We start from the raw sequence: 27,926 nt of genomic DNA, 5'->3' as shown, positions 1-27,926 counted from the left end.
TCATGAGGTTTCTTCCTGCAACATAAATCTTAAAAGATCACTGCAGAGGAAATGGAGTAGGTCTGTGTGTGCTTTTGCTGATAAATGTAAGAAAGCAGCAACAAAAAGCATTCTTGTTTATAGTTTATTTGTCAAAAATTCAAGTTAAAACCAATGCTGCAGACATTTTTCATACCGATAACATTTCCCAAACATTTTACAGACAATCTTACAGATTAATCAAGTTGAATAATAGGTGTTTTATGCAGGCCTGTTCATTTTTTCCAATATTATCAGCAATGTTTAAAACTATTGGCAATAACAAATATACAGCTACCTAAAAAAAAGGTTCTGCAGTTAAAGGCATCATAACGCTTGCAACCTCTGAAAATAATTTTACAAAATCAAACAAGCCCAGATCAAGAGTGCTGATGTTCGGACAATACTGCCTCTCAGAGAGACTACATGACAGTCAACGGATTCACAGGCAAATACCCAACACTCAGATGCTCTTCCATATTCTGTCAGCACATTGCAAAAGGATGCAAAACACATTACAAGAATACAAGTGAGAGACAGAGATGGACAGACTGTCAGAGGGTGATTTATGGTGCATCCAGCTGCTCCAAGAGAGTGCGCCTCCTCTTCTCCAGCTCTCCTTCGCTTAGTTCGCTTCCGGACGTATCCCATCCACCCTGAGAGACAGACAGAAGGAATCGGATCACATCGGGGTGTGAGCGAATGAGAGAACACAAAAGAAAGCAGATAGGGTTGCTTACCTCCTCTTTTGTACTCTTTCTTTTGGGGGATTTCTGCTTGGATTCTCCACGTGACTTCGCTCTGGATTTGTCGTTCTCTTTATCCTTCTCTTTCTCTCTTCCTTTCCGCTCTTTCTCTCCTTCAGACTCTGAGGCCTGCAAAAAAAAAAAAAAAAAAAGTGTAACATAATAGCCATTTAGAGTTATACACTGTAAAGTTATTTAATGAATGTGAGGAAACATGTAGCACCATAGAACTGAACATGAGGAGGAATAGACTACAGTTCTGGGTATTTAACAAACACTCACATCCAGTGTGCTGTATTCAATCCCACAACCAGGTAATTTATCAATAAGTGATGGAGATGCACAAGGAAAAGATATGAAAGAAGTTCAACCCACTGATTTGTGTCGTCTTTTCTTTCCCTTCTTCTTGTGTTTCTTAGATTTCTTGTAACTCCTCTCTGTAAAGATCAAGATCACATGATGGTCACTGAGAGGGTAAACGCTCATGATGTATTCAGTATTGATGTGTTGTGCAGGACACCGATATCGATCCTAAACGTCACGGACCAGATTCCCCAGAGGACGAGTGCTCGGATGGAGATTTAGAAGCGGAGAGTTTCTTCTTCTTCGAGTGATACTCATCATCCTCTGACTCTGAGCCCTTCAGTGAACAAACACACAGGACACCGTTTAGGAGGATGTGTGAGAGGTGATGAAGAGGAACAGAACACGTCATCAAAACATTTCTGAAGACAGCATGCGCACGGCTGGCTGGAGGAAGTACTCACTGAGCGAGATCGGGAGCGTTTTCTGTGGTGTTTCTTGGATTTCTTGGAGTGTTTCTTAGTCTTTGAGTGATGATGTTGACACTCGTGCTGAAGAGAGATCACAGACTTTAGCTGAGAGGCTTTTCAAGATTCATTTTCTCTTAGAAACCTCTATTTGAACAGATATGTGTGACAAGACAAACGGTACATGGCTTGTACACAGGCTTGTGATCAGCGGGAGACAAAAAAATAAACAGGAAAATATGACCACGCCCCCCACACTCATTATTTACAAATAAATATGTAATCATATTAAAATATATAATCTTATACTGTAATACACACTATTGTCCTGTAAAAGTAAAAAGCAGCATTTAATAATCACGATGTATAATATAATTATTGTTATTATTAAAATACTTGTCAAAAGTTTGGAGACATTACTATTACTACTATTAATGATTTTGAAATAAATCTTCTGCTCACCAAGGCTGCATTTAATTGATGAAATAAAAGTAAAATCAGCAATATTGTGAAAAGTTATTAAAAAATAAATAACGTTTTCAATTTGAATATATTATAAAATGTCATTTATTCCTGTGATGCAAAGCAGAATTTTCTCCAGATCTTTCAGAAATCATTACGATTTGATTTAATGCTCAAGAAACATCTCTGATTATTATCAATGTTGAAAAGGGTTGTGCTGCTTCATATTTTGTGTGGAACTGGGGATGCTTATTTTTTTCTTGTTTTGTATTCGCATTCTCTGAAAAATAGAAAGTTGAATGAACAGCATTTATTTGCATCTATCAAATATATTCATTACATTTATTAAAGCATTTATTAAATATTCCTCTTTTGAAACATTTTAAATGTCTTCACTTTCCACTCACTTTAACGTATGATGAATAAAATTATTGATTTCTCTTTCTTTTTTAAATTTTACCACAAATGTTTGAGTGGGTCTCATTGCTTCCACAAAAATGTTAAGCAGCAAAAACGGTTTTCATCATGGATAATGATAAACAATAAATGTTTCCCGAGCGGCAAATCAGCATATTAGAATGACTTGTGAAGGATCATGTGACAATCTTTTTGTAAACAACAACAGATTTATAAACAACTCACATGATTCATGAGTCACGAGGGTGACGATTTTAAGCCCCCCCCCAAAAAAAACAAATTTCAATAAAACGCTGAATTCCAGCTCAGAGTCAATTCTTTTAAATATGAATCTGGTTGCTTTAAAAACATTAATAATTCTTTCATACCTCTAGCACGTGCATGAAGTCTTTGAATATCCTCTTCCTCTCGGACTCCAGCGTGATGTCCTCAAACGCAGGCTCTTTTAGGAACCGCTCTCGCACCTGAGTCAGCATCCACAAACACCAGATCAGTAGAGGAAGATCATACAGTCTAGCTAACAGATAAATTATATAAATCACTGAGATTTTGTTGTATTAGCATGACATACTCCCTCCCATGTGGCCTCAGGCTCTAGAGGGGGCGTGGCCTGTTTCAGCATGCTCTTAAACGCCGCCTCCTTCCTCTTCATCTTCCTGGCCTCCTCCTTCTCTCGCTCCCTCTCACGTGCTTCAGCCTTCTCCAGCAACTAAAATCACAGGTTCAGCACAAACAGATCAAACACACTTCGGAGGACCGCGTACACAAGACAGAATCCAAACCGAAGTCTTGCTTTTGTATTTGTGTATACATTTATTCAATCAATTAATTCCTCTACTTTGCATTTCAGTGATTTTAATTCCTCTTCCTTTCCATTGTTTTTAACTTTCAGTTTCATAAATTGAGGTGTTTTACATGACGTTTGAAATGTATGATATATAAACTAGGGATGCAACGAAACCATTTTTTCAGAACTGATCCGATCTGCCGATACCGATACAATCCGATACCATTACCGATACCTATACATTTCTTTTAAAAGTATAGCACAGTAATAAAGGCAGCAACATATCATAGATAGGACAGAACAAGAAAGACTATTAATAATCTTTGATGTCACAGAAAAGTATTACTAAAGTGCAATATAGTGCGTCACAGAGCACTTATGCGCATCCTGGTTCAGTAAGAAGAACTGGTTAAATCAAACGATTCGTTTACGAACCGGACATCACTAGTAAAAAAGGAAGAGATATTGATAAGTAGTCTATTAAATCTGTGCTTTAGTTTATTGAGCCTTTTCTTTGAACAGTTTTAAACCCCAGTTACTGTGCGCTCTTGAAGAGAGTTTCATTGTTTTGACTTGTAACTGAACGCGACACACAGTTTGATTGCTGAATGGAGGATGACAGACAGTCGCAGTGGAAAGAAGTGTTTATGTGAATTTGAATTTAATGACTTCAATATTAATCTGTACCTCACATTGAACTACGGAACAGCTTCAGAATGCTTGAAATATGTCCACGAAAACATTTTGGTGCTTCATAATTTTTTTGTGCCTTTCGTGGGGCTCAACAATAACACAATAGTATACACACAATATCGGATTTGGACCGATCTCGTCTGTCCGATACCTGATCCACAGAAAATGACAGTGAATGACCAGAAAATGACCAGAGAATCGGATCGATGCATCCCTAATATAAACAGATACGGCCAACCAAAAACAATGACTATAAGTTAAACTTTTGTCTTTTTAAAAGCATATATTCCTTTCCTTATGCTCTTAACATATTGTAGTTCTTTGCATTCATCAAGTACACTACCTGTTTGGAAAGGTTTGTAATACTTAAGATATTTAAATGAAGTCTTCAAATACAGTTAGTAAGCTAGTAATGGTTATCATTAATGGTTATAAACTGAAAACATTGTGGAAACCATGCATTTTTTTCAGGACTTTTTCATGAATAGAAAGTTCTAAAGAACAGCATTTCTTTGAAAAATCTTTTGTAACATTATAAATGTATTTACTATCATTCTTGATCACTTCCGTTCAATTAAATGAACCCTTGCTAAATAAAAGTTTCATTCTGACTCCAAAGTTTTGAAGAGTACTCAATATTTCCACAAAAATATAAGCAGCACAACTGATTTCAACATTGATATTAATCAGAAATGTTTCTTCAGCAGTAAATCAGTATATTAGAATGATTTCTGAAGATCATGTGACACTGAACACTGGAGTAATGATGCTGAAAATACAGCTTTATTATAACCACTCCCTTCTCTTGTCCATTTGGGATTAGTTTGTTACAGGCTTCTTAAGCATTATTTGTTGCTTCTAAATGTAACTGGGCATTTAATCACATTTTGGATCAATGTAATTTGAATAAAAGTATGAATAACAGCAAGGCAGTCTGCTTACACTGTTGAAGGCCAGTTTGATGTTCCCTGCATCCAGCGTGGTGGCACGTTTATCAGAACTGATCACCGAGCCAAACTCCTCAAAGCCTGTGTTGACCTCCACCAGTAAGCCCTTATCCTGCACGCACACACACACACACACACACACACACATTAACAATTTAAGTCCACTTAAAAGAAGTACTCACGAGGACAAAAATATTATAGATGCGGTTAAATACATGTACAAGATCATGGACCAGTGGCATACATCAGGTCTTTACAATATTAAGCATAACACTCAGTTCTTATGGATATAAATAACAGCGTCTCCTCCATATATGACGGCTGCCTATAATAGCAGACAGTGCACAGTACTTTGCCAAGCGTTTAGCCCTCGGTTTGGGCATCCCAAGCTGTTGAAGCCCTCTTACAACCAACCTGTGTGTGTGTCCTAAACTACCAAATATAAAAACAAGTAATTGGCCTCGATAATCTATTTCTAAAATGGTATTTAGGAGTGATTGATATTTAATGATTTTAGTCATGAAAGCTTCCTCCATACTAGAGTCAAAGGTGCACGCAACCTCCAAAACAAACACCTCTCTACACTCTTCATTAATCACAAGAACATCTGGTGTGTTAGCAGACAGATGAGAGAAGATTTCAGAATTACTGTTCAGATACTGAAACATGGATGAATTTACACAAGCATGTTTGAATATTCTTACTAAAGATGGTAAGTAGTTTAATATGTCTTTCACTATCAAGTCCACTATTTTGTCGTGACGTGCTGTGTACATTCCTCTGTAAGCATGACAGCCGTTCAGGATGTGTGGCAGTGTTTCTGTGATCTGTTCTGGAGTGTGATGCAGACAGTGAGGAACCTGAGCTGTAGGACACCAGATAGAAAGGTTAAGTCTAGTTGGAAGAACTTGTAATTTACTGTGAAAGTAACACTGTCCTCGCTGAGTGCAGTATTCTTGAGAAATGAGTGAGAAACAGAGTGATCAGCCGAGGGAAGACAAACAAGTTTTCCCTGAAGGTTCAGTCCAGTCCACCTGTAGATGTTAGCAGGGGGCTAGATCCACCGAACGCAGCTGTTGCTCTGACATAGATCACACACACACACACACACTTCATCAAGGGCTTCAGCACCGATCTGATGTCAACACTGACCGTCACAGTCTCTCACTCACCCTCAGGATGTCTTTAATGATTCTCTTCTCATCATGATAACGAGCTTTCAGATCCTCCACGTAAAACTTGAATAAGTCCAGAGGGGTGGAGCCTAAAAACAATAGCACGAATGAGCAACTTTTTTTTTTTTATAAAAACACAAATATCTAACAGAATTACATAATTATAATTTATAATATACAATAAACAACACTCTGATAAGTAATGTAGTCTTAATCATATTTTATATATATATATATATATATATATATATATATATATATGTATATATTAGTCATGCAATTTGTAGTTTGTTTTAGATGGCCCAAAATAAGAAATTCTGGACTGTTTTATGTGCTGAATTATCAAAGCCATGTTGAGTTCACAGACTGCACCAGTGAAATGGAGACAGCAGCACAGAGGACAGGACCCTATTACATGTGTTATTCATCAGCATCAAAGCCTGCCACGCTCTGAGTGTTTGAGAGAGAGAGAGAGAGAGAGGGACCTGGCTGGCCCAGCATGTTGTTGAAGCGGATATCAGCGCTGACGGTTGGGTACATCTCCATCCATGCAGACATGGAGTGCAGCTGCCCGTGATCATGAAGCTCATCCAGGAATTTCTGAAACACACACGCTACACTTCACAAACGTGTCAACACTCTTGTCCTTTAGTTAGTCTGCTTTAGCAGGCCTCACGTTCTCAGAGACAATGTTTCTTAGCAAGCCACTGGTTTAGGGATGTTCATTTTAAACGGAGCAGTGTGTTTTTCCCCATGTGTTTGACTGACTGTATTTTATTATGATAATGACCAGGCTGGATACCTGTGTTAACTGTGAGTGTGCGTGCAGCGCCAGCGCTATCACTGGAGTTTCCCTTCTAACATTGGAAGCAACTTCTCTTTTAAGTCATAAAGATAATCGGAATTGTAAACGGTTTGCTTTTATTTGTTTACATTCACAATAAAATCTGTGTTTGTAAAATAAGCCTAAAGAAAAATAGGATGCTGTTTTTTTGTAGTGTTTCCGTTCGCGCAGCACAAAAATTAACTCATAATTCATCATTTCATAATTTATTATTCAAGTAAAAATATATTTCTCGTATAGGCCTATTTATTCACTATATATATAGCCTAGCTTTATCATGTTTTTTTCCGCACACAGAAGCGCTGCAAGTGCGTGATGTGACATGAAGACCATGTGAATCCTCATGTTCTGTTGTTAGTTGCTTTTTTGCACATGTAAAATTACTCCCCCGGAAACAAATGTTAGTATTTTTAATGGGACACAGACACTTAAAATAATCTTGTTGGTTAACGGTAATAATCAGTTAACGAACGTCAGTTAGGAAAAATAACCAAAATGAATATCCCTACGCAGGTTATAAAAATCATGGCATAGGTTAGCAGGGTAAGAATTTTAGTGTTTCAAAAATAGCATACAAGCCAGTCTAATGTGTGTGATTTGATCCAAACCAGTCTGCAATGGTGTCAGTAGATAGTAAGATGGGAGATCTGTGTAGTGGACAATTCAGCATCAGCTATTGGTGTACGCAGTTTAAAGCAATATTATCGATATATTGCCATTTATCAATAAAAATACTTAATGAACTGCATTAAACCTTCCACTGATGCTTTATTCATGTATTTTGTTATTGATGCTTTAGCATTCAGGCTCTCTTACTGCACAATGATCTGCAGGACCCTAAACTCGGTCAAACAGCTGATATTCCGGCATCAAGCTCCAATTAATCAGGGTGAGAGCTTTTCATATCAGAAAGCTGGACGTGTGATGCAGCAGACGAACCAGGACAGAGTCACACGTGTGTGTGTGTGTGTGTGTGTCACCTGGAAAGACTCTCGGTTCTTGCGCTGTCTGCGTCTCTCTCGCAGCAGAGTTTTCTGTTTCTCTTCCTCCTCCTCTTTCTCAAGAGCACGGATGTGTTCCTCGAAACAGATCAGAGCATCTTCCTTGTCCATGTCTAAAGCACACACACACAGGAAGATGAAAGCTTCCTCTATATCAAACACACTCGCTCTCATTATGCAGGTTAAAACCATTATCATGTGGACATCACGTGTGTGTGTGTGTGTGTTCATACTCTGTAGCTCCTCATCTTCAGCAAAGGTGGGGTTATCCAGAAGGTACTGCTGGGCCTCAGACCACGTCGTTCTGTACGTCACATTGGCCATATTGTCCAAAATGTTCTTCAGAGCTTCCCAGTTCCTCTTCCGCAGCTGTTTGGCTTGTTCCTGAAAGAAAGCATTGAGCCATGATCGTGACACAACAATATATTTATTTATTTACATGTTTATTTTATAATTAATCATTATTTAAGAACAAAAACTAAAGCAAACCACCAATACGACTTTAAATACTGGCGAATTCATGTTTCGAGTTTTATATATATATATACAGTCGTGGCCAAAAGTTTTGAGAATTACATAAATATTAGTTTGCTAATGCAATTACAATTATTTGTGTTTTTATAAAAAAAAAAAAAAAAATCATTCTCATTCGTGCTATTGTATAATTACATAATAATATAAGTTTGCTGCTAAACTGCTTTAAGATCTTTGTTTCAGTTGTGTCTGTGATGTACTGATCGACAATTAATCGACAATTACATGATATTTATGCAAAGAGTCAGTATTTGCAGTGTTGGCCCTTCTTTTTCAGGACCTCTGCAATTGGACTGGGCATGCTCTCAATCAACTTCTGGGCCAAATCCTGACTGATAGCAACCCATTCTTTCATAATCACTTCTTGGAGTTTGTCAGAATTAGTGGGTTTTTGTTTGTCCAGCCGCCTCTTGAGGATTGACCACAAGTTCTCAATGGGATTAAGATCTGGGGAGTTTCCAGGCCATGGACCCAAAATTTCAACATTCTGGTCCCCGATCCAATTAGTTATCACTTTTGCCTTATGGCACGGTGCTCCATCGTGCTGGAAAATGCATTGTTCTTCACCAAACTGTTGTTGGATTGTTGGAAGAAGTTGCTGTTGGAGGGTGTTTTGGTACCATTCTTTATTCATGGCTGTGTTTTTGGGCAGAATTGTGAGTGAGCCCACTCCCTTGGATGAGAAGCAACCCCACACATGAATGGTGTCAGGATGCTTTACTGTTGGCATGACACAGGACTGATGGTAGCGCTCACCTTTTCTTCTCCGGACAAGCCTTTTTCCAGATGCCCCAAACAATCGGAAAGGGGCTTCATCGGAGAATATGACTTTGCCCCAGTCCTCAGCAGTCCATTCACTATACTTTCTGCAGAAGATCAATCTGTCCCTAATGTTTTTTTTTGGAGAGAAGTGGCTTCTTTGCTGCCCTTCTTGACACCAGGCCATCTTCCAAAAGTCTTCGCCTCACTGTGCGTGCAGATGCGCTCACACCTGCCTGCTGCCATTCCTGAGCAAGCTCTGCACTGGTGGCACTCCGATCCCGCAGCTGAATCCTCTTTAGGAGACCATCCTGGCGCTTGCTGGACTTTCTTGGACGCCATGAAGCCTTCTTTACAAGAATTGAACCTCTTTCCTTGAAGTTCTTGATGATCCTATAAATTGTTGATTTAGGTGCAATCTTAGTAGCCACAATATCCTTGCCTGTGAAGCCATTTTTATGCAACGCAATGATGGCTGCACGCGTTTCTTTGCGGGTCACCATGGTTAACAATGGAAGAACAATGATTTCAAGCATCACCCTCCTTTTAACATTTCAAGTCTGCCATTCTAACCCAATCAGCCTGACATAATGATCTCCAGCCTTGTGCTCGTCAACATTCTCACCCGAGTTAACAAGACGATTACTGAAATGATCTCAGCAGGTCCTTTAATGACAGCAATGAAATGCAGTGGAAAGGTTTTTTTGGGATTAAGTTAATTTTCATGGCAAAGAAGGACTATGCAATTCATCTGATCACTCTTCATAACATTCTGGAGTATATGCAAATTGCTATTATAAAAACTTAAGCAGCAACTTTTCCAATTTCCAATATTTATGTAATTCTCAAAACTTTTGGCCACGACTGTGTGTGTATATATGTGTATGTATGTATGTATGTATGTATGTATGTATGTATATATATATATATATATATATATATATATATATATATATATATATATATATATATATATATATATATATATATATATATATATATATATAAAGCTGATTTTAAGAGCATGAACATTTTTTGCACTGCTTATAAATGCCATTATTATCATGATTACTTTCAATTAAAGACATTTTCCCAAGAATGTTAGTGATGCAAAACAAAACCACATATAAAGGCATTATGGGCTGTCCAGAGAGAGACTCTTATACATGTAAATCAGAGACCACAAATCAAGTCAATTTTAAATGTAACTTTTCTTCGTTCTTTGTTTTATTGTATTAGTGGTCTGCAAATGTAAACTGCCTACTGTTCAACTAATGAGTTATACAACTTATCGTGGTTGCTAAGGTTTTATAACTATAATAAGCCACGTTAGTTAGTGATTTCATGATGCTTCACACCTAACAACATCCCTTAATCACTCTAATGCAGAGCCACATCTGGTGTATTGCCTGGTAATTGAAGTTTGCATATTAAAATGCATCCGATTGAAAGTGGTATCAGCATTTAAATTAGAGCTGCAACTAACGATTATTTTTTCTGTCGACTAATCTAACAATTATTTTTCCGATTAGTCGACTACTCTAACGATTATTTTTATTACAATAAATAATTAATCTAATGCTCTTTTTTTATTAGCTAATTAATCCTTTGGATAACTTTACAAAAAAATATAAGTACAACTTCTAATATAATATTTCAACCTTTATTCATTTTCAACCAATGTGGTTGAAGTTTTTACAGTATACAAAAATAAAGAGGCAAAGAAAATTATTTTACTTTGGTAAATATGAGTTTACGATAGCGTTTATAATTAAACCACAGTAGTCACAAATTTACAGTTGTCTGAGATGTCATGAAATGTTCTTTAGCATCACAAACCATAAAATGTAGTCAGGGTTCTGCTATGGTTTAGCATGGTTTCCCGAGATCTGGAGCTGATTCTGGGTAGCTCGGTGGTTTGTGACTGTTGTCTCGCGGCGCACTGTCTTTTAAAGTGCAGTTCACATATCGCGTCTTTTGCGCCCTCAAGTTCTTTATTTCCAATGTAGGCGCGCGGTATGCGCGCGCATAATGGAAGGGACGCGCACGCGAAAACAGACTCGTCCGCACCGCATCGAGTTAAAAATATCTCAACTTTTCAGAATGCCGCAAGCGCACCGCGGGTCATGTGACAAGAACTAACCAATCAGCTTCATCCTTTCCCGTAACAACGTTGATAGCTCAGCTAAGATGAAGGAACAGCTGATCATAGCTGTATAAATTTAGTAGCAGAGCTACTGCAAGCGATTTATAGTGCTGCAAATCCATTTATCCTTTGCTGAAATTTCCGCGTCTTCATGGAGACAGCACGTCATGGTTGCTTAGCAATGAAAGACACCTCAGGGGCGCAACTGCCCGAGCGCTTTGGAAAGAAGGCGAAAGCGGCACGCCTAGCGTTTTCCATGAGTTTTTAGACGCGATATGTGATAGACCCCTAACGCGTGTTCGAAACCCGCGCCAACACAGACTTACTTTATCTTCTATTTTATCTTTACTTCAGCCGCTAAGGGTGATCATACCAATAACTTGTAATCTTTACAAGAAGATCAGAATCATGCAATGAGCAAGTCTGCATTTATTAGACATGTAATAATATCACATCAGTTTGTGCTTTTAGAATCGCCGAATCTGCTGCGGTCGTTCCATCACATCTGCTGCAGAGACCTGAACCAGGAAGTTGGTCACCAGATCACACGGTAACCAGTTAAACTGTAACACCGGAGAGCACCAGGATGTTTTTCTCTGAGGTGCTCGTGCATCGCAGTTGTGCTGCCGTGATACACCATATCGGTTTTGCAAAGGGAACAAATGGCCATTTTGTTTGGCCTCTGTTTAAAGTATTCCCATACTTTTGATAACCGCAACTTTCTGCATTCCCAGTATGCCATTACGCGAGATGTAAACAGTGTGAAGCGTCGATGCATTTCACGCACGTCGACGTATTTTTGTAGTTGACGTAATCGATGACGTCGATGCGTCGTTGCAGCACTAATTTAAATTGTAAAATAAAAAATAATAATAATAATAATAATACGAAAATCGAATTAGCAGGTTATTCGATTATTAGCGTAACTATATATATATATATATATATATATATATATATATATATATATGCAGTAATGAACAGAATCAGCCGATCAAACCTTCTCTTTCTTTGCTAAATAAAACAGCACATCTTCATAGATCTCCTGCCGGTCTCTCTCAGGAACACATGACCACACCTCCTGATCTCCAAACATCTGCTCCGCTTTCCTGTACAAGACAAGAGAAACTTCTAATTAATAACAGAGTATCTCTGAGACCTTATGACACAGTGCAGACAGGATGAAAAACAACACAGCTATTAAAGCCTGATTACAGGTCAGATTTACACCAATAGCATCATTTAACTTCGTGACCTGCCAACATGTCACCATGACAATGATGAAGTGATTTTAATTATCTAAGTAGGTAGAGGAGTGAAGTTCGACTGCTCTGAATCAATGACAGACAAACCCTGTTTATAGTGATACTGGATTAATAATGAGAGTGGTGCTGGTGCATGCAAACCTCCACTAGATGCTGGAGAGACCGGGTGCTCAGAGTATATTTGAGTGTGTTGCTAAACAGTTGCTAAGATGTTCAAATCTCCAACCCAAAGTATGAGGTCTACATTGAGATTTTTCTTATTTTTAAACAGGCACTGATTAAAGTTGTCATCCAAACAGTTTTAAATCTCACTTGTATCGTGTGGTTGAGGTCATCTTCTCGTGGTTCTCCAGGAAGCGCTGGAAAGTCTCTTTAGACTCCTTATATTTGATTCTGGCTTCTTCCTTTTCCTCTTTCTCTGTCTGGACTTTATAAGCATTGAACGCTTGTTTCTTTTCACTTAGCTTGGGCAGAGCACTGCACGCACACACACACACACACACACACACACAGAAGGAGATGCAAGCGGTTCAGTGGAGAACAGCAGGGACACAGGCACAGGATGCAAATGCTATTAAATGCCATTAATGTTGTGTGCAGTATGTGGATACCTGTAACGAGGGTCGTTGATTATCAGCTTCATTGCCTGTTCCCATGATGCATTGGAGGAAACACCCTTTACTCACATAGAGGGAGAGAGATGCAAATTTACTTTTCTTGTGACTCAATGCATGTTTGAAAAAAAAAAAAAAAAAAAAAGCTCCATATGTCATCAAAGCAGAAAAAAAAAGGTTTGGAGAAGAAAATGTTGACGTCACAAAACAGAAATTTCTTCATCCATTCTGAGCGTGTGTTCTGTGAAGCGTGCGGTTTCACTCCAGTCTAATCACACTCAAAGCAATTAAACAGCCGCGGCTCTCTCAGGAGCACTTGGTGTGCCAAATTAAAACACACTAAATTTAGAAAGACCCAGCCGGAATATCAACACCTCCCTCCTCACTACAGGAGAGATAGATAGAGAGAGAGATTACCTTTTCTTTCAGCAGTTCTTTAAATGCCTGCTTTGCCTCCTCTTTTGTGTTCCACTTGTAAACCTTCTTCACCAGCTCAGGTCTCTCCTCCTTAGAAACATCATTACTGCAAATAAATAAACAACACGTTTGATGTGCATGATGGTCACAGACTCCGATTAGCTTTAGACTATAATCCAGTCAGAGGATATTAAACAAATTTTTATTTGTCACTCGTCTCTTAGTAACAAGGCGCACATCTCTGCGTGAGTTTGTTAAGGAACGACTTTAAAGTCTGCTAGTGTATGATCCTCAGTCGTTTAGTGAATGATGGCGTTTTTCATATGTGAATATTACAGAGTCGGTCAGTGTCTGATGCCCGTTATTTTAAGATCGATTTAGTTTGTAAAAGTCGTGTATGTGTTGAGGGTTCATTACCTGGGTTGTGTCTCTATGCTGGGCGTGTCTTCAGTGGAGTTAACGGTGACATCACTGCTGACCTCAGCAACCGGAGCAGGCACGTGAGACGGCTGTTCCTCTGTGGTGACTGTCGCCATGGTAGCCTCCGTCTCAGCAACTGCTGCCACGGTAACAGACGACTCGCTCTGAGATGTAAGAGCAGGGATGGTGCCAGGAGCCACAACATCAGCCGTCCTTCACCACACACACACACAGATTAACAATTATTATAGTTGGACAATCTTTGTATGCAAATTATATATATATATATATATATTTATTTATGTAGTTAAAAAAAAAATAAAGATTTCAATAACACCGAAAACTACTCTGACCCTGGGGGAAAAATAAATAAATAGTATTAATGTTTTACTTTACTATTAAGCCATTCATTTGTGTAAAATGATGGCAGAAGTAGTGGTGAACATGCTCAACCTTTGCCATCAATGGACAGTTTTCCCACTAATAGTAGAGAGTTTTAAAACCTAAAACTGGTTTCTGTAAATCTAACAATATACTGAAAGAACAGTTCACCCAAAAATGTTTATTCCATCATGAATTATTAACCCTGGCAAAGCAAGCAAGTGTGAGCTTCCATTTACCACATCTGATGAGCTCTACATATGTGGGTTGCTCAATGTTTATATGTAAAAATACGAATAAAGGGTCTGAATCAAATGTCCATCATTTAATCGCTCAATTGATATGGACTAATCTTTGATTTGAAGATGAACAAGAGACATAAGGGTTTGGAATGACAGGAGGGTAAGTAAATTAAGTCTTTATTTTTGGGTGAACAAGCCCTTTCTGGTCTTAGTAAATAAAGCTGATGCTCACCCATTTTCCTCTGCCTTTATCATCACTGAAAAAAAAGAGAAGCAAAGTTCAACCATTTCCTCATGTGAGATTTCTGGATGTGTGTAACAATGCTATTTATTCTGCACACTGACCCTCCAGGTCCTCCAGCTCTTTGGGTTTAGTCCAGCGAGACTCTTTGGTCTGGGAGTTATAGTAATAGGGCTTGCCATTGTCAGACTTGTACTCTTTCCACGGGCATTTAGACAACATTTGCTGCAAAACACAAACTTCTTTAATTCGGTTTCAAAATACACATAACAAATTACATAACAGAGAATAACTCAATAGAAACTAAATGATCTCAAATTTTGTATTATATATTACATGTTGAATTATGTTTTATATTTCAACCTAGCTTAATGTACATGCATTATCCCATACACTTATTTTATTTAAAAACATTTCAAATTCAAATACAAATAACTATTAGTTTGGTTCAGCAATTTGTGTGGTATAAACTACTATATGCATCTAAAAACACATAACATAAACAAACAAACAAGACTGTTAAACGCAGAATATGCCTAAAAGTCATAACTAGGGCTGTCGTGGTTAAAAAATTTCCCCTGCGGTTATTATGGGTGGCTCAATAGCGCGATATGCGGTATTACCACCATTTTTTTTTTCTTACCTAATTTATCCTGATTTTGCCGAGTTATGCAGCTTATATTGTTGCTTTTTTAACTGACACGTTTTAATACATTTTTGTTTATTGTTAAATGCCAAACAGCAACAAGAACATGGGTTTTCCAATACATTTTTTTTAAGAAATCAAAGAGTTCTAACATGTATTACACGTATTTGCGTGTGACTTTGGACAGCAGCGGAAATCTAGACTGATTATTGTGCCACCACTGGCCCACCAGGACAGTGGATTCGCGTTGGAGTCGATGCACTCCTCATGCAGAAAGTGTGTGAGCTTGTTATCTGCTCACGCTCTCTTGGGTATGGCACTGAAGCCGACTAAACTCACTAAACTAAAAGTATACTATCTATAAAAAAATCAGATGAGCCCTGAATATGAATGCAACTCGTTTAATAACACGTTAAGCCTTTTCCTCCCTGTTATCTGTTAATATTCCTCTGCGGTTTGCTTGTCAATAGCACGACAGCCCTAGTCCATAACCTCTTGAATGAACAGTAATGTTGGCAGAAGAAATACGATTGTGTAAGCAAGCAGCAAGAAGGATGTGTTGACTTTTTTTTACCTCTGCAGGTGATTTGAGTTCATCTGGCTTCTCCCAGGTGGATTGTTTGGTCTCGGTGTTGTAGTAATATGTTTTTCCATCCAGGGATTTGTGCTCGGTCCATACTGACTTCTGCAGGAGACATCATGAACAATTCACTCAGTGCATCATTAGTGTCTAGTCATCACTAGTCATTTCATCAGCCACATCCTGCAGACGCTAGTGAAGTAGTAAAAAAAATTAAAAAAAAATAGTACACACCGGCTAATTACATCCATAGCATTCATCAGGGATGCACAATTAATCAAATTTATAATCGAGATTACAATTACAGAGATGCCACAATTAGATAATTGTTCAAAGTCCACTTATGTTATTCTGAGTGTTTAAGATGAGATTTTTTTGTCTTTCTACAGGTTATCTTAAGGGGTTTCCATAGTTTTCATTTTAGTGTTAGTATAAAAAAAAAATTATATTAAAGAATAATTTTTTTGTCATGTTTGTAGTTGAATTCTTCCGTAGGAATGGGAACTGTAAAGACTTCTGCTTCTAAACCTGTATGAGTTTGCTGCTTCTGTTGAACACAAAAGTAGATATTTTGAAGACTGTTTGGTTACTGTTTTGGTTGCTGGTAGCCATTGATTTCCATAATATGAAAAAATTAAATAAAAAATACTAAGTCCATGGTGACTCAAAACTGTAAGGTTACAAACATTCTTCAAAATATCTTTTGTGTTCAATATATACAGGTTTAGAACAACTGATACAATATGTATATATATATATTAGTGGTGGGCCGTTATCGGCATTAACGTGCTGCGTTAACAGGAGACTTAGAACGCTAAAAAAAAATATCGCCATTAATCTATTCTAGGGATGGGACGATAACCGGTTTTATTGATAACCGTGATAAAATGTGCTGAAGGTTAGTAATATCGTTTAAAAATGAATTATCATTAAAATGGAAATGCCACAGAATTTAATTTTTCTTTAAATTAAGTGCATAGAGTTGCTTGTTTTATTAGTTGTTTGTTGATTATTAAATATAAAACTTGCTGAAATGTTTTCAGTGTGAGCATCAACTATTTTTGAACACTTTCATCTCGTTTCAACAAAACCGTGATAATATTGATAATCGTGATAATTTTAGTCACTATAATCGTGATATTAAATTTTCATACCGTCCCATCCCTAATCTATTGTCAAAGTTGGGTTGAGAGCTGGGTCTATACTACGCAAGCTATGATGACTTTCACCTTGATATTTTAGCGCGGATGTATGCCTAACCGAATTGCACTGTAGGGGGCGAGAACGAGTCTTTAAACCTGTGTGTATGTCTACTAGTGTTGGGCGATATGGTCATTGTTCAAATCGTCATATCGTCAGCCCGTGAGATCGACGATACACAATATTATCGAGCATGGGTGGAGCAAGAGAGAGACTCTTTGTTCCAGTCATAGCAGAACTATGTGGTGTTAAAAAATACTTTCAAACATACTGACTGATTTAACTAACATTAAATATAAAAATACTGTATTTAAAACAGCTAGTTCATACATAGTCGGACGCAACTGTCATATCGCGCGTCCGTATCTGCGCAGGGAAGTTATCAGTCTAAATGTTCTGCAAAATCAGTCAACGGTGAAAATCAATAGTAGATTTAATTTAAAGTCCAACAGTTTAACACTAATATTGGGCATAAACGAACATTTAAATATAAAGTATTTAAAACAGGTAAGTTGATATATTTGTAGTAAAGTTGAATTGAACTACTGCATCAGTCATACAGCGCTCCGGACCACGCGCGTCATGACGAGTCTGACGCACCGTCACAGAAACAAGAATGAGATGCAGTCTAACATAACTGTGGCATTAAACTCAGTTAGTGAGGGCTCGTTTAATATATTGCACATACAGTATATAGGCCGTTTAGATTACTTGTTAAAGTGCAATGAAATACCTTATATCTGCAGACGATGTACGTCTGTTTGTGGTGACTTTGTAACGGCCAAAACTATGTATTTTGCATGCATCACATTATAGTGCGGTGTGCATGAAAATAATAACAAGGCGGCAGATTGAACTTATTATCCATAGTGGTTCTCACGTAGTCCTTCTACGTTTTCACCACATAGTGCGTTATATAAGTTAAGTGATCAGTCTTTAAGAAAAGGACTACGTGAGAACCATGCACTATGGATGATAAATTCTCTCTGCCGCCTTAATTATTTTGTCTTTACTTTATTTGTGACACCAAGAAAGAGTTAATCTCTCATGTATGAGAAGAGCGCGTTGCCGTATACCAGCCATTAAATGTGTGGGACACCAACTCGACGTTTTCTATCTCTTTCATTTCATGGATTTAACGAATTATCCGAGTCAAAGCGTTACAACTTCACCGACTACATGCTCTAATCCTGCGCGTGCGAGGTGTGTGTGTGAAATGCGGCCAGTGAAATTAAGTGAAATAGCTGGGCAGTTTAAAAGCAGAATTATAATAAGTAGCCTAAAAAAATAAAAATAATAGTTATTATTACTATAATCTAATACATTAATAGGAAAATGAGCCTAATATCGTCTTGATTATCGACAGAGAATTCTGCTTATGTCGATATCTCTGACGATCGTCGATACACGATACTATCGTCTATCGGCACAACCCTAATGCCTACTGTGAAATTACCACATCAAACGTGACGTCCTAACATGGATGCAGCTGAATCCGCCGGGTTTGCATCAGTGGAATATATATTTTTTTTTAAGAAGCTTTCCAATGGAAACCTCAACAAGGCTCATGCCTGTTTCACACATACTCCGTCTGCAGTGCGTATGCAGTCCGTGTGCGTTACGTATGTGGTGCAGCACGGACTCATACTCATTGTGCTTTCACACAAATCTCAGTGGTTTGCAACCTGTGGGTCGCGGTGGTATTGCAGGTGGGCCGCCAATTACTATTAAAAGAAATAATAATATTGTTAATATATGAAAAAAATGTCTAAGTCATAACATAATAACATTATTTCATATATATAATTAATATGTCACAAGCTTCTGATCGTATTTACTCTTTTGACATGCGCAAATTGCATGAATATACAGAGTTTCCCGCTGCGGTGTTAAAAAGCACACGTTATATTTATCTACTTCGGGTCCTAAATAGGCGAAAACCAGCACATGAACTGTTGTGCTGCTTAACATTACTTAAAAAAAGATAAAAATAAAAAAAATACAGTGTAAAAGTGTCCCTTCCTGCACCTAAAACTAGTCGTCTGTTGATGAGAGTCTTAAACAAGGACTGGTTGAACGTGGTCCTGTTCCACTTCACATACGCTGATTGAAAGGGGAGTTTTATAATGACAGGACACTTATGACACTTCGGTCACCAGGAAGAACACCTCGTTCAGCGCGTCATACATCATTACGCTATTTCTACGTCACTGCCCATGCGCAGTACTTTCCAGTTTCAGTTTTCAATCCGATCAGGTGTTTACATGTCCTCTCGCTCGGATTACAAAAGGGATAAACCAGCCCTTTCAATCCGATCGAAATTTTAGTCGGATCTGGCCAATTAAATCTGATTGACGTGTTTACATGTGACTTTTTCATTCTGATTGTGCTTCTAGTCCTATTACGATCGGATTAGTAGAGTCCATGTAAATGCAGCTACTGTCTGTGATGCGCCTTTTTTCCGAGCCCATGTTAACGGATCGGAGCGTTCACACTGCACGCAGGAAAAGGCTAGAAATAAAAACATGCGAAAATAATTAATATCTAGCACATGAGCATAGAGAGAGTTGTGAGTGCACAGGACGCAGTTTAAGTGAGAGGAGACACATTTTAAGTGCGCACACTCTCTCCGCGCAGAGCAGCGTGTATCTGAGCAAGCACGTCGGGTTTTGTGACAGAGCAAAGGAAATCTGCATGCGAACAGAGAGATTCGCGCTCGTGCATTATTTTAATGTGCTTTCGCGTTATATTTATGCACTCTCGCTGCTGACCGCATACACATACTGTATACGCAATACAAACGGAGTACGTGTGAACCTGTATAATGTATAACAAATCTATTTCAACACCTGATGCACTGCTACAATTAATGAGCTCTATGAACAATGCATGTCAAAAAATCCCTGGACACGGGATTTATTTATTTATATTTTTTTTTCCATAAGTCTATACACTTTGTTACACCTGTACTATAGTGATTATTTTGAATTATGTCTGTTCTAGAGACTTACAACCTTTTGATAAAGCTCTAATTGGTTTTCTTTTGGAAATCTGTTTCAAATTATTCCTGAATGCATTTATGACTGTAAAGCATATCTGTGTGTGTCACAATCGCAAAATTGATCAAAGAAATCGTGATAGGTTTTTTTTTTGTCAATATCGAACAGCCCTAGTTCATTCAATAAACACATTTAACAACCTATATTCTGAGTACTAAGTTATTAACCCAACAATAGTGGGGTCAGTTCATTTTTTTGCAGCGGGCCGTGCAAACATATGTGTTTGGTTGTGTGGGTCACGAGTTGAAAAAGGTTGGGAACCACTGATTATAGGCATATATGGCGTTTTATGACCGATAATAACTGTTGTGTCTTGCCTTTTTCAGCTGTTCATCAGACGAAGACTCAGTAGATATGGAACTCTAGGAGGAAAAATAATCCATGAAAAAAAAAAAAAAAAAAAAAATTTTTTTTTTTTCCTAGAATACAAAGTACAATCCTAACTAAACAATATTAACAATAATATGATGTTCGTTCTTACGGTTGTTCCAGGAGCAGCTGGTGCTAAAACAGAACAAAACCAATGATTACATTTAGAAATATTACATCAACAATATGATTTTCACCCCAAACTATTTAATTTCTCACCTGCAGACTCCACTGGACTCACACCAGGCTGAAAAGGACATAAAGAAAAACAAGGTTTCATTACAAAACAAAAAGTAAACCATTCAATGGAATAAGCTCATTTACATTTAGCAGACGCCGTTATCCTAAGTGACTTACAAATGAGGACAGTGGAAGCAATCAAAAACAACAAAAGAGCAATGATATATAAGTGTCTCAAACAAGTCTCAGTTAGCTTAAACACGGTACATGTAGCAAGGGATTTTAAATAATATAATAAATAAAAAGAAAACAGATAGAATAAAAAAGAATAGAGCAAGCTAGTGTTAGAGGTCTTTCTTTTTTTATTTTGTATAATTGTATAAAACTAGAATACAAAAAGATTAGAAGGGTAGTTAGATCTTTTTTTTTTTTTAAAGAAAAAAATGCGTTTTAAACCAATTCTTGAAGATGGCTAAGGACTCAGCTGCTCGGATTGAGTTGGGGAGGTCATTCCACCAGGAGGGAACATTTCATTTAAAAGTCTGTAAAAGTGACTTTGTGCTGCTTTGGGATGGCACAATCAAGCGCCGTTCACTTGCAGAACGCAAGCTTCTAGAGGCACATAAGTCTGAAGTAACATATTTAGTAAAAGGGGTGCAGAGCCAGTGGTGGTTTGTGTGCGATATCTTTTAAAGGACTTATCCAAGAAAGCCCTGTCAATAATTGTTGGAATTAAATCAGTCCATGAGCAGATCTATCAGGGCTGACTTCATTACTAGCCTCCTTACCTCAAATTACAGGAAAGGGAAATGACATCCTGACTGACAGCTCCTGGAGCCTCAGCTGGTTTCGGCATCTGATCAGATGTCTTCATCTACAGCTCAAAGCCTGGCACTAATTATTACTGATGCTATCAATATTTAATATGCTTAACTAACGACAGGCTGTTTGATGCTTAATATAGCTGAATGAAAAAGACAGCAGATCCTAATCACCACTGAGGAGGTGTGTTGAAATAAAGAACTGCACACATATGGTTCGTTTGTTCTTATATACACACACTGAACGGAAACCGTGTCCTTTCATCCATGTTCATTAGTGACGTAATGCTTTCAAACACAAATGAATTAAGCCACTCTAATTGAACTGGCCTGATTCATGTTACTGGTCAGATATGGCTCCACTTCCCACACATTTCCGCCTGTGTACTTTATACACCATCATATTTTAACTGCCCCATCCAACAGTAATAGCCTCTTTGCAAAACTGAATTACACTGTGACTGAAATAAAATGTATCATACCATTTAAAAGTTTTTATAACGCATAATTCAGCACAGTACAATGAATAAATATAAACAGTGCTTTCAAAAACTGAAATCGGGACTTTTTGGATTCAATAAAGGAGTGCATGTAAACATATCTAATGCATGTTCTTTTTGGACCAAGTTCTGACGGTTACAGTATGTTTGCTTGCTTTCTGATGATCCCTTTATTTACATTGCTGTTTTGATTAGCGTTGTCCACCGTCTCTCAGAGGCTGCTGGGTACTGTAAATGTAGATGTCTGAGCTCATGATTGTGATATCATGATTATTTTTGATTGCTGGATCTGTGGTTTCATTTCAAATGGAATTTGCGTGGACTATCAAGCTGATCTCTTCCTCTACTATCATTCGTGTCACATGGGTAAGTGCTATATAAAATGGTGTTGATTCTAAATTGGGACATTTTCCCACTTTGCAGTGTGTTCATTAGGGTTATTCAGACACTATTCTGACAGCATGTGAGGGTCTATATTTAACCAGCGCTGTTGGAGTAGTGTGATATACCGGCTAGCTTACCGGTCCCGTAGGCTGGATAGATGCAGCTGGCAGTCGGGGGGGCATCATCATTCCTGGCATCATTGGTGGCAACATGGCTGGCATCTAAGAAAAGCATTGCACAGGGGAGAGCAAGGTGTGAGCTGAGGGGTGTAAAGCACATCCTGAGCTCCGTAGTCTACAGTCCCTCATTACGGTCTGATCCTCACATTCGCAGTCAAAAACATCCAGTAACACACCATTCATCCCATCACACACACACACAGATGGAGCACCAGGTCCAATAAGACAACACTATAGCAATCATATCAATGATTTTTATGCCTATATTCATGTTCAAATTGATGCCTTTCTCTCATTTCCATATTAGGGTGAATTAGATGAAATTCCAGAAAATGTTCTGAATCATTTGTAACCCTTTAACCTTGGACTATAAATATGACAGGCACATTTATTTGTGGGATTCACACAATAACTATAAATACTAAATGGTGATTGAGTCTTAAAGGTGCAATAGGAGATCTTGGAAAATGCTAACTTTAGCCTGATAGCACAAAGCGAATGTCCCGCCGTCCAAAGCCACGCCCCCTGAACGCATTTATGCTCACAGACCAGAATACTAGAGACAACCTTACTACAATAGGCTACATCAGCGGTCCCCAATTCAGTCCATGTTCCGAAGTGAAGTAAACCCCTGCTCAGGGAGTAGAGAGTAGAGAGCAATGAACACTGTGTAGAGGTCATTTCGATTGGGACACAGTTCATTCATGTAGCTCGAGTTGGTCATTGGTGTTAACTAAGTGTGACATGCAAAATATGTGCGCGAGCACTGGAATTGGGAACCACTGGGCTATATCATGTGTCATTAACCAGAGAGAAAACGTTAAAAGTACTACAATACCAGGAAGGAAGACTAGATTGTTGATGTTTGTCTGCCATTCTTGCTCTGTCTACACAGCGTGCGGGAAAGCGCTCATGACGTATTCTGTCTGAGCAAACACTGAGCGCAGAGGTATGCAGATACATACGTTGACAAGCAGGTAGGAAAGCCATTTAAAACGCTCGGACCGAGCATTTTGATTGGACGTACATTTCTTGGTCCCTTCCACAGAATATATAAGTACAGATAAATACATTTAAACACTTAACTTAATTAATTATTGCTATCAGGATGTGAAGAAACCTTTCAACCAGTATAACAAAAAATGTTTCTGAAGACAATCACCTATTGCACCTTTAAGGTCCATTCACACAAAGAATGACAAATATATCTGTATTAACGTCCACACACCAATGGATGTTAACATTCTCTGTCTTTATAAATGCACACTGCAGTTACATCATCAGCTGCTTTCAACACTTAAGCTTTTAAAGTGGATTTTGATTGGCTGTCGGTGTCTTCATTGTTCATCTGCTGAAACCAAAACGGCCAGAAAATAATTCCAACAGTATCATCCCACATGGTCGATATTAGTGGTCGACCGATATATCGGCTGATATTTGGTATTTTTTTATAATGAAAGTTTTACAATGATTGCTTTTATATTATTAGTAATAGAAAGCAGACATTATACTACTTTCTTGTTTGCCGTCAGCATTAAGCAAATACACATCTATATAATTTAAACTAATCTAATGAACATTTAATTTCACAAACCTTACAAACTTAGTCAAATCCAGCTGTGAGACCTTGTGAAGTGTGCATTTTTATCCTGCATGATCGCGTGTTCTCTGTGTGATAGTCTTTAAACTTTAAACTCGTAATTTCAAATTATGCTGCGCTTTATGCATTTGCCCACTATCATATTCAATCATTTTCTCTGTGTGCTGTATGTAAAATGAGTGTTACTCTGGCTTTATTTGAAACAATGCACACCAAAAGTGCCCTGTTGGTTACAGTGTTTACTTCCTTTATAATTATATTTTTATTAAATATTTATTTATTTGTGAATAATACTTTGTCATCGAAAGTATGCTTATTTTACACATAAGATATCATCAAGATATCATCATCGGTGTCAAAAAAACAATATCGCTCGACCACTAGTCGATATTGTTTTAGCTGTGGTGGTGTAGATTTTCCTATTCTCAATAAATCAGAACGATACATTTTTGACAACAGCAGTGAATTTTATCAGAAGAGCAGGGGTCTCATTTATAAAAGTTGTGTATACTTAAAAAGGGAATTGAAGTATGCATACATTATTTTCCACGCACATATTGGGATTATTTATCAAAAATAAACTTGATGGAAATATGTATGGACATTCTAGACCATGCGTACAAACTCTTTTTACTGGAGTGAGAAAAGTGATGAATGGCACGATTTAAACTTGGATTTTTCCAATAATTATTGAATTAACACTAAAACACACTACTTTCGTCACATTAACACGTGTCAGATTTTAGTTCATTAAATATTCTCTGTTGTAATATGTACAGTCTAGCTCTTCAAAATTTCAGGTAACGATTATTTGAAGCACAACAGTTAGTGAACCATTTGGGAAATCACTCCAATTCTGAATCACTGTAATAATAACTAAATCATTTAAATCAGCAACCACCGAACTTCAAATTTTTAGGCAAAATCTGACTCACAACAATTTCATGTAACAATCTTTGTCCAAATTTGAATACTCTCAGAAAATTTACTACAGTTGATGAAGAACTTACTTTGACCGTTAATGAGACTACCATCCGATACGTAGTTAATCCACTAACATACAATTGTCAGCCGCGCCGTGTTTCTGTTCATACAGAAAAGGCTACTTTGCATGTGCGAATTACCGTGTCCATAAACTACCATGTACAAACCTGATTTAAAAACACTGCACCCTGTCAAAGCAAAATCTGACTGCCATAAGCAGTTTACAATTAGCTCTCACCTGTCCTATGGGTGGAGCTCCCATCGGGGGTATCATGGGGGGCATTATTCCCGGGGGCATGGGGGCCATGCTGGGCGGCCTCTGGCCCATGGGTGGCATTCCCATTGGAGGGAAGTGAGGCGGGATTCCTGGTGGCCCCATCTTTGAAAACATATAAATAAATTCAAGGCATGAATGAAGGTGAACATAACCAAGCATTCGCAAAGAGAAAGACAGAGAGAGAGGAAAGAGAGAGAGAGAGAGAAAGAGAGAGATAGATGGCTTTACAGTAAAGACTTTCCAACACCAACTTACAAAGGGCAGAGGGATCCCTGAAGGTGGTACACCAGGAAAAGGTGTTGCTTGATTGGGGCCACTATTAGCATCAGTCGAAGACTGTTATGAACAAGAGAGTCCATTACAGGAAGCACTACAGCTCTGATAAAGATGCTGCACATCACTGATTGTGTGCGTGATGAGGTTTTCACAAATCTGATATCAGATTGTCATATCCAAGCTTACTTGTATGAGCAGAACTATCAGTGTCAGATGTTTCCTAAATAGCTCACTCAAACCAACTAGCGTAACTTTAAGGAAATTAATACATATTTCTGGTGTATAGCAAAGCAGTGATTTCTAATCTTCTTGCCCTTAACAAGCCAAGCAATTGATAACTCAACCATCAAATGCTATCATCAGAGTTTGACAAATCAAAAGTTCCCTCTCACTTTCATCGGGGATAGATCAAATAACGTTATCAGTGGCCGATTATCAATAAAAACTCAAACTTATACTAGTCATTGTGATGGACTCCATATCCTTTAGTCTAATACAGCCTCATCAACATCAGTGCAGTCTGTTATAGGAAACGAATGATCATAAACAAACTGCTTACAAGCATAAATGTTTCACACAATCAGATATGTAACACGTCTAATACATGTGCATTAAAAATCACAATAATCCAAACTCTCATTCAAACAATCGTTAGCTTTAGCTTTAGCATCAGTCACTGATTCACATTAGCTTACAAGCTAATCAACATTTATTTTGTCTAGAATATACCCATTACTTCACTACAAGTCTTTAATCCAAGCGAGTAAACCGTTCATTGTTAATATGTGTCAACTGTAAATGCTAGAAGATGCCAATTTGGTGTTTATGTTGATAAACTGTCTGTTTTTTTGGACTCACCATGATGACTGAACGTGCAGCGGCTACGGCCCTCCGCGAGACAAAACCTACGCTCTGATTGGCTGCTGTGTGCCGGGTTCAAACTACAGCAGGCGTGTTTCAAGTGCAACAACACCGAGTAGGACGTGCGCATAAGCTAGGTCGAATCGCAGAAAACACTGGAGGGCTGCGCGAGAAATACGCAGATGTGAAGCCTGAGTACAAGCGACATTGGATAGCGATGATGAGCTGTGTCATGTTAATTGTGTGATAAACAACAGTAATAAAGTAATAGAGCAATAAAGTAAATAAGCAATAAAAACATGTTGCTTAAATATTATTAGACATTTTATGAAATAGTGTGATTATGCATATTATAATTTAATTTGTTTATACCTATGTCAATACCTAATGCAGTGAGTCGTTGAATTTATATTCTGTGATAATGCGATGTATTTATTTACAATGAATGGATACAAAACATTTTAATTAAAAGAATATTAATTTATTATACAATATGCATGTATTTAACACATTTTAAATTAATGCACATAACTGCGAAAAGACAACTGTTTCAACACTTAGGAGGGATGTTGAAGTTTTGTAGGCCAAAACCTGTATATAAGTTAGCATTCTAGCACTTACAGTTCCATCGTCCTGCAGTCAGTGGGTTTTTGAGTGGGTTTTAAGGTGAATGTCTTAAATAATGTCTGTGTTAAAAACACCAAATACTTAAAAATACTGCTACATCACTGTAGCACCATTTTGGAGGATATCCACTGAACGCAAGCAGTGTATGCTCTTCTGTTTCAGCCGCGCTGCACAGATGCGCTGTTAAAGAGTAACCCTTTAAGTTGAAGCCATGTGTCATTGAATAATATTTTGCCTTTTACTTCTGTCGATTGTAGTTTGACTTCAAAATTCAAAAATATTTTTTTTAATAACGAAATGTGTAGGAAAACTAAACGTGTAAAAGTCATAAACTTTTGTTGGTCACATATTTTCAGCAATAATCTAACAGCCAATGGAAAATAACCTACTTGGAATTTGTTGTGGAAACGGGCTGGTCTACAAAAGTATGGTATGACTACAGTACTCTATATAGATGACCTAAAATCAAATAGATTCCCTGGCCTGAAGTTGTAAAAACTGTTC

At 37.8% G+C, this 27,926-nt stretch overlaps 1 protein-coding gene across 2 annotated transcripts; it reads right to left on the bottom strand.

Moving 5' to 3' along the window:
- Positions 1-113: 113 nt before the first annotated feature.
- On the bottom strand, positions 114-26,924 carry LOC132152625 (pre-mRNA-processing factor 40 homolog A-like). 2 transcript variants are annotated; one of them, XM_059561387.1, is made up of 27 exons: positions 26,793-26,860; positions 25,914-25,994; positions 25,620-25,760; positions 22,756-22,839; positions 20,953-20,980; positions 20,846-20,868; positions 20,682-20,726; positions 16,100-16,210; positions 14,984-15,104; positions 14,871-14,895; positions 14,013-14,228; positions 13,596-13,701; positions 13,176-13,240; positions 12,877-13,041; positions 12,300-12,408; positions 8,094-8,244; positions 7,840-7,973; positions 6,501-6,615; positions 6,013-6,104; positions 4,836-4,952; positions 2,985-3,122; positions 2,782-2,877; positions 1,532-1,618; positions 1,311-1,404; positions 1,140-1,201; positions 759-893; positions 114-674 (listed from the first exon to the last, which is right to left on the bottom strand). In XM_059561387.1, exons 1-27 carry the CDS (start codon positions 26,793-26,795, stop codon positions 585-587), a joined length of 2,634 nt encoding a protein of 877 aa, XP_059417370.1. In that variant the 5' UTR covers positions 26,796-26,860; the 3' UTR covers positions 114-584. The 2 variants fall into 2 exon arrangements, with proteins under 2 accessions (XP_059417370.1, XP_059417371.1); XM_059561388.1 differs by lacking the exon at positions 25,914-25,994 and having other exon boundaries at positions 26,793-26,924.
- Between the last annotated feature and the right edge of the window lie 1,002 nt (positions 26,925-27,926).

This window comes from Carassius carassius, chromosome 11 (genome assembly GCF_963082965.1).
Source record: "Carassius carassius chromosome 11, fCarCar2.1, whole genome shotgun sequence".
Classification (NCBI taxonomy): domain Eukaryota; kingdom Metazoa; phylum Chordata; class Actinopteri; order Cypriniformes; family Cyprinidae; genus Carassius; species Carassius carassius.
This window is presented reverse-complemented; position numbering and strand designations above follow the sequence as displayed.

Coding starts and splice junctions, on each gene's coding strand:
- LOC132152625 (XM_059561387.1), bottom strand. Junction 16,211..20,681: donor CTGATGAACAGCTGAAAAAG/GCAAGACACAAC, acceptor TGTCTCCTGCAG/AAGTCAGTATGGACCGAGCA. Junction 7,974..8,093: donor TGAAGATGAGGAGCTACAGA/GTATGAACACAC, acceptor TGTGTGCTTTAG/ACATGGACAAGGAAGATGCT.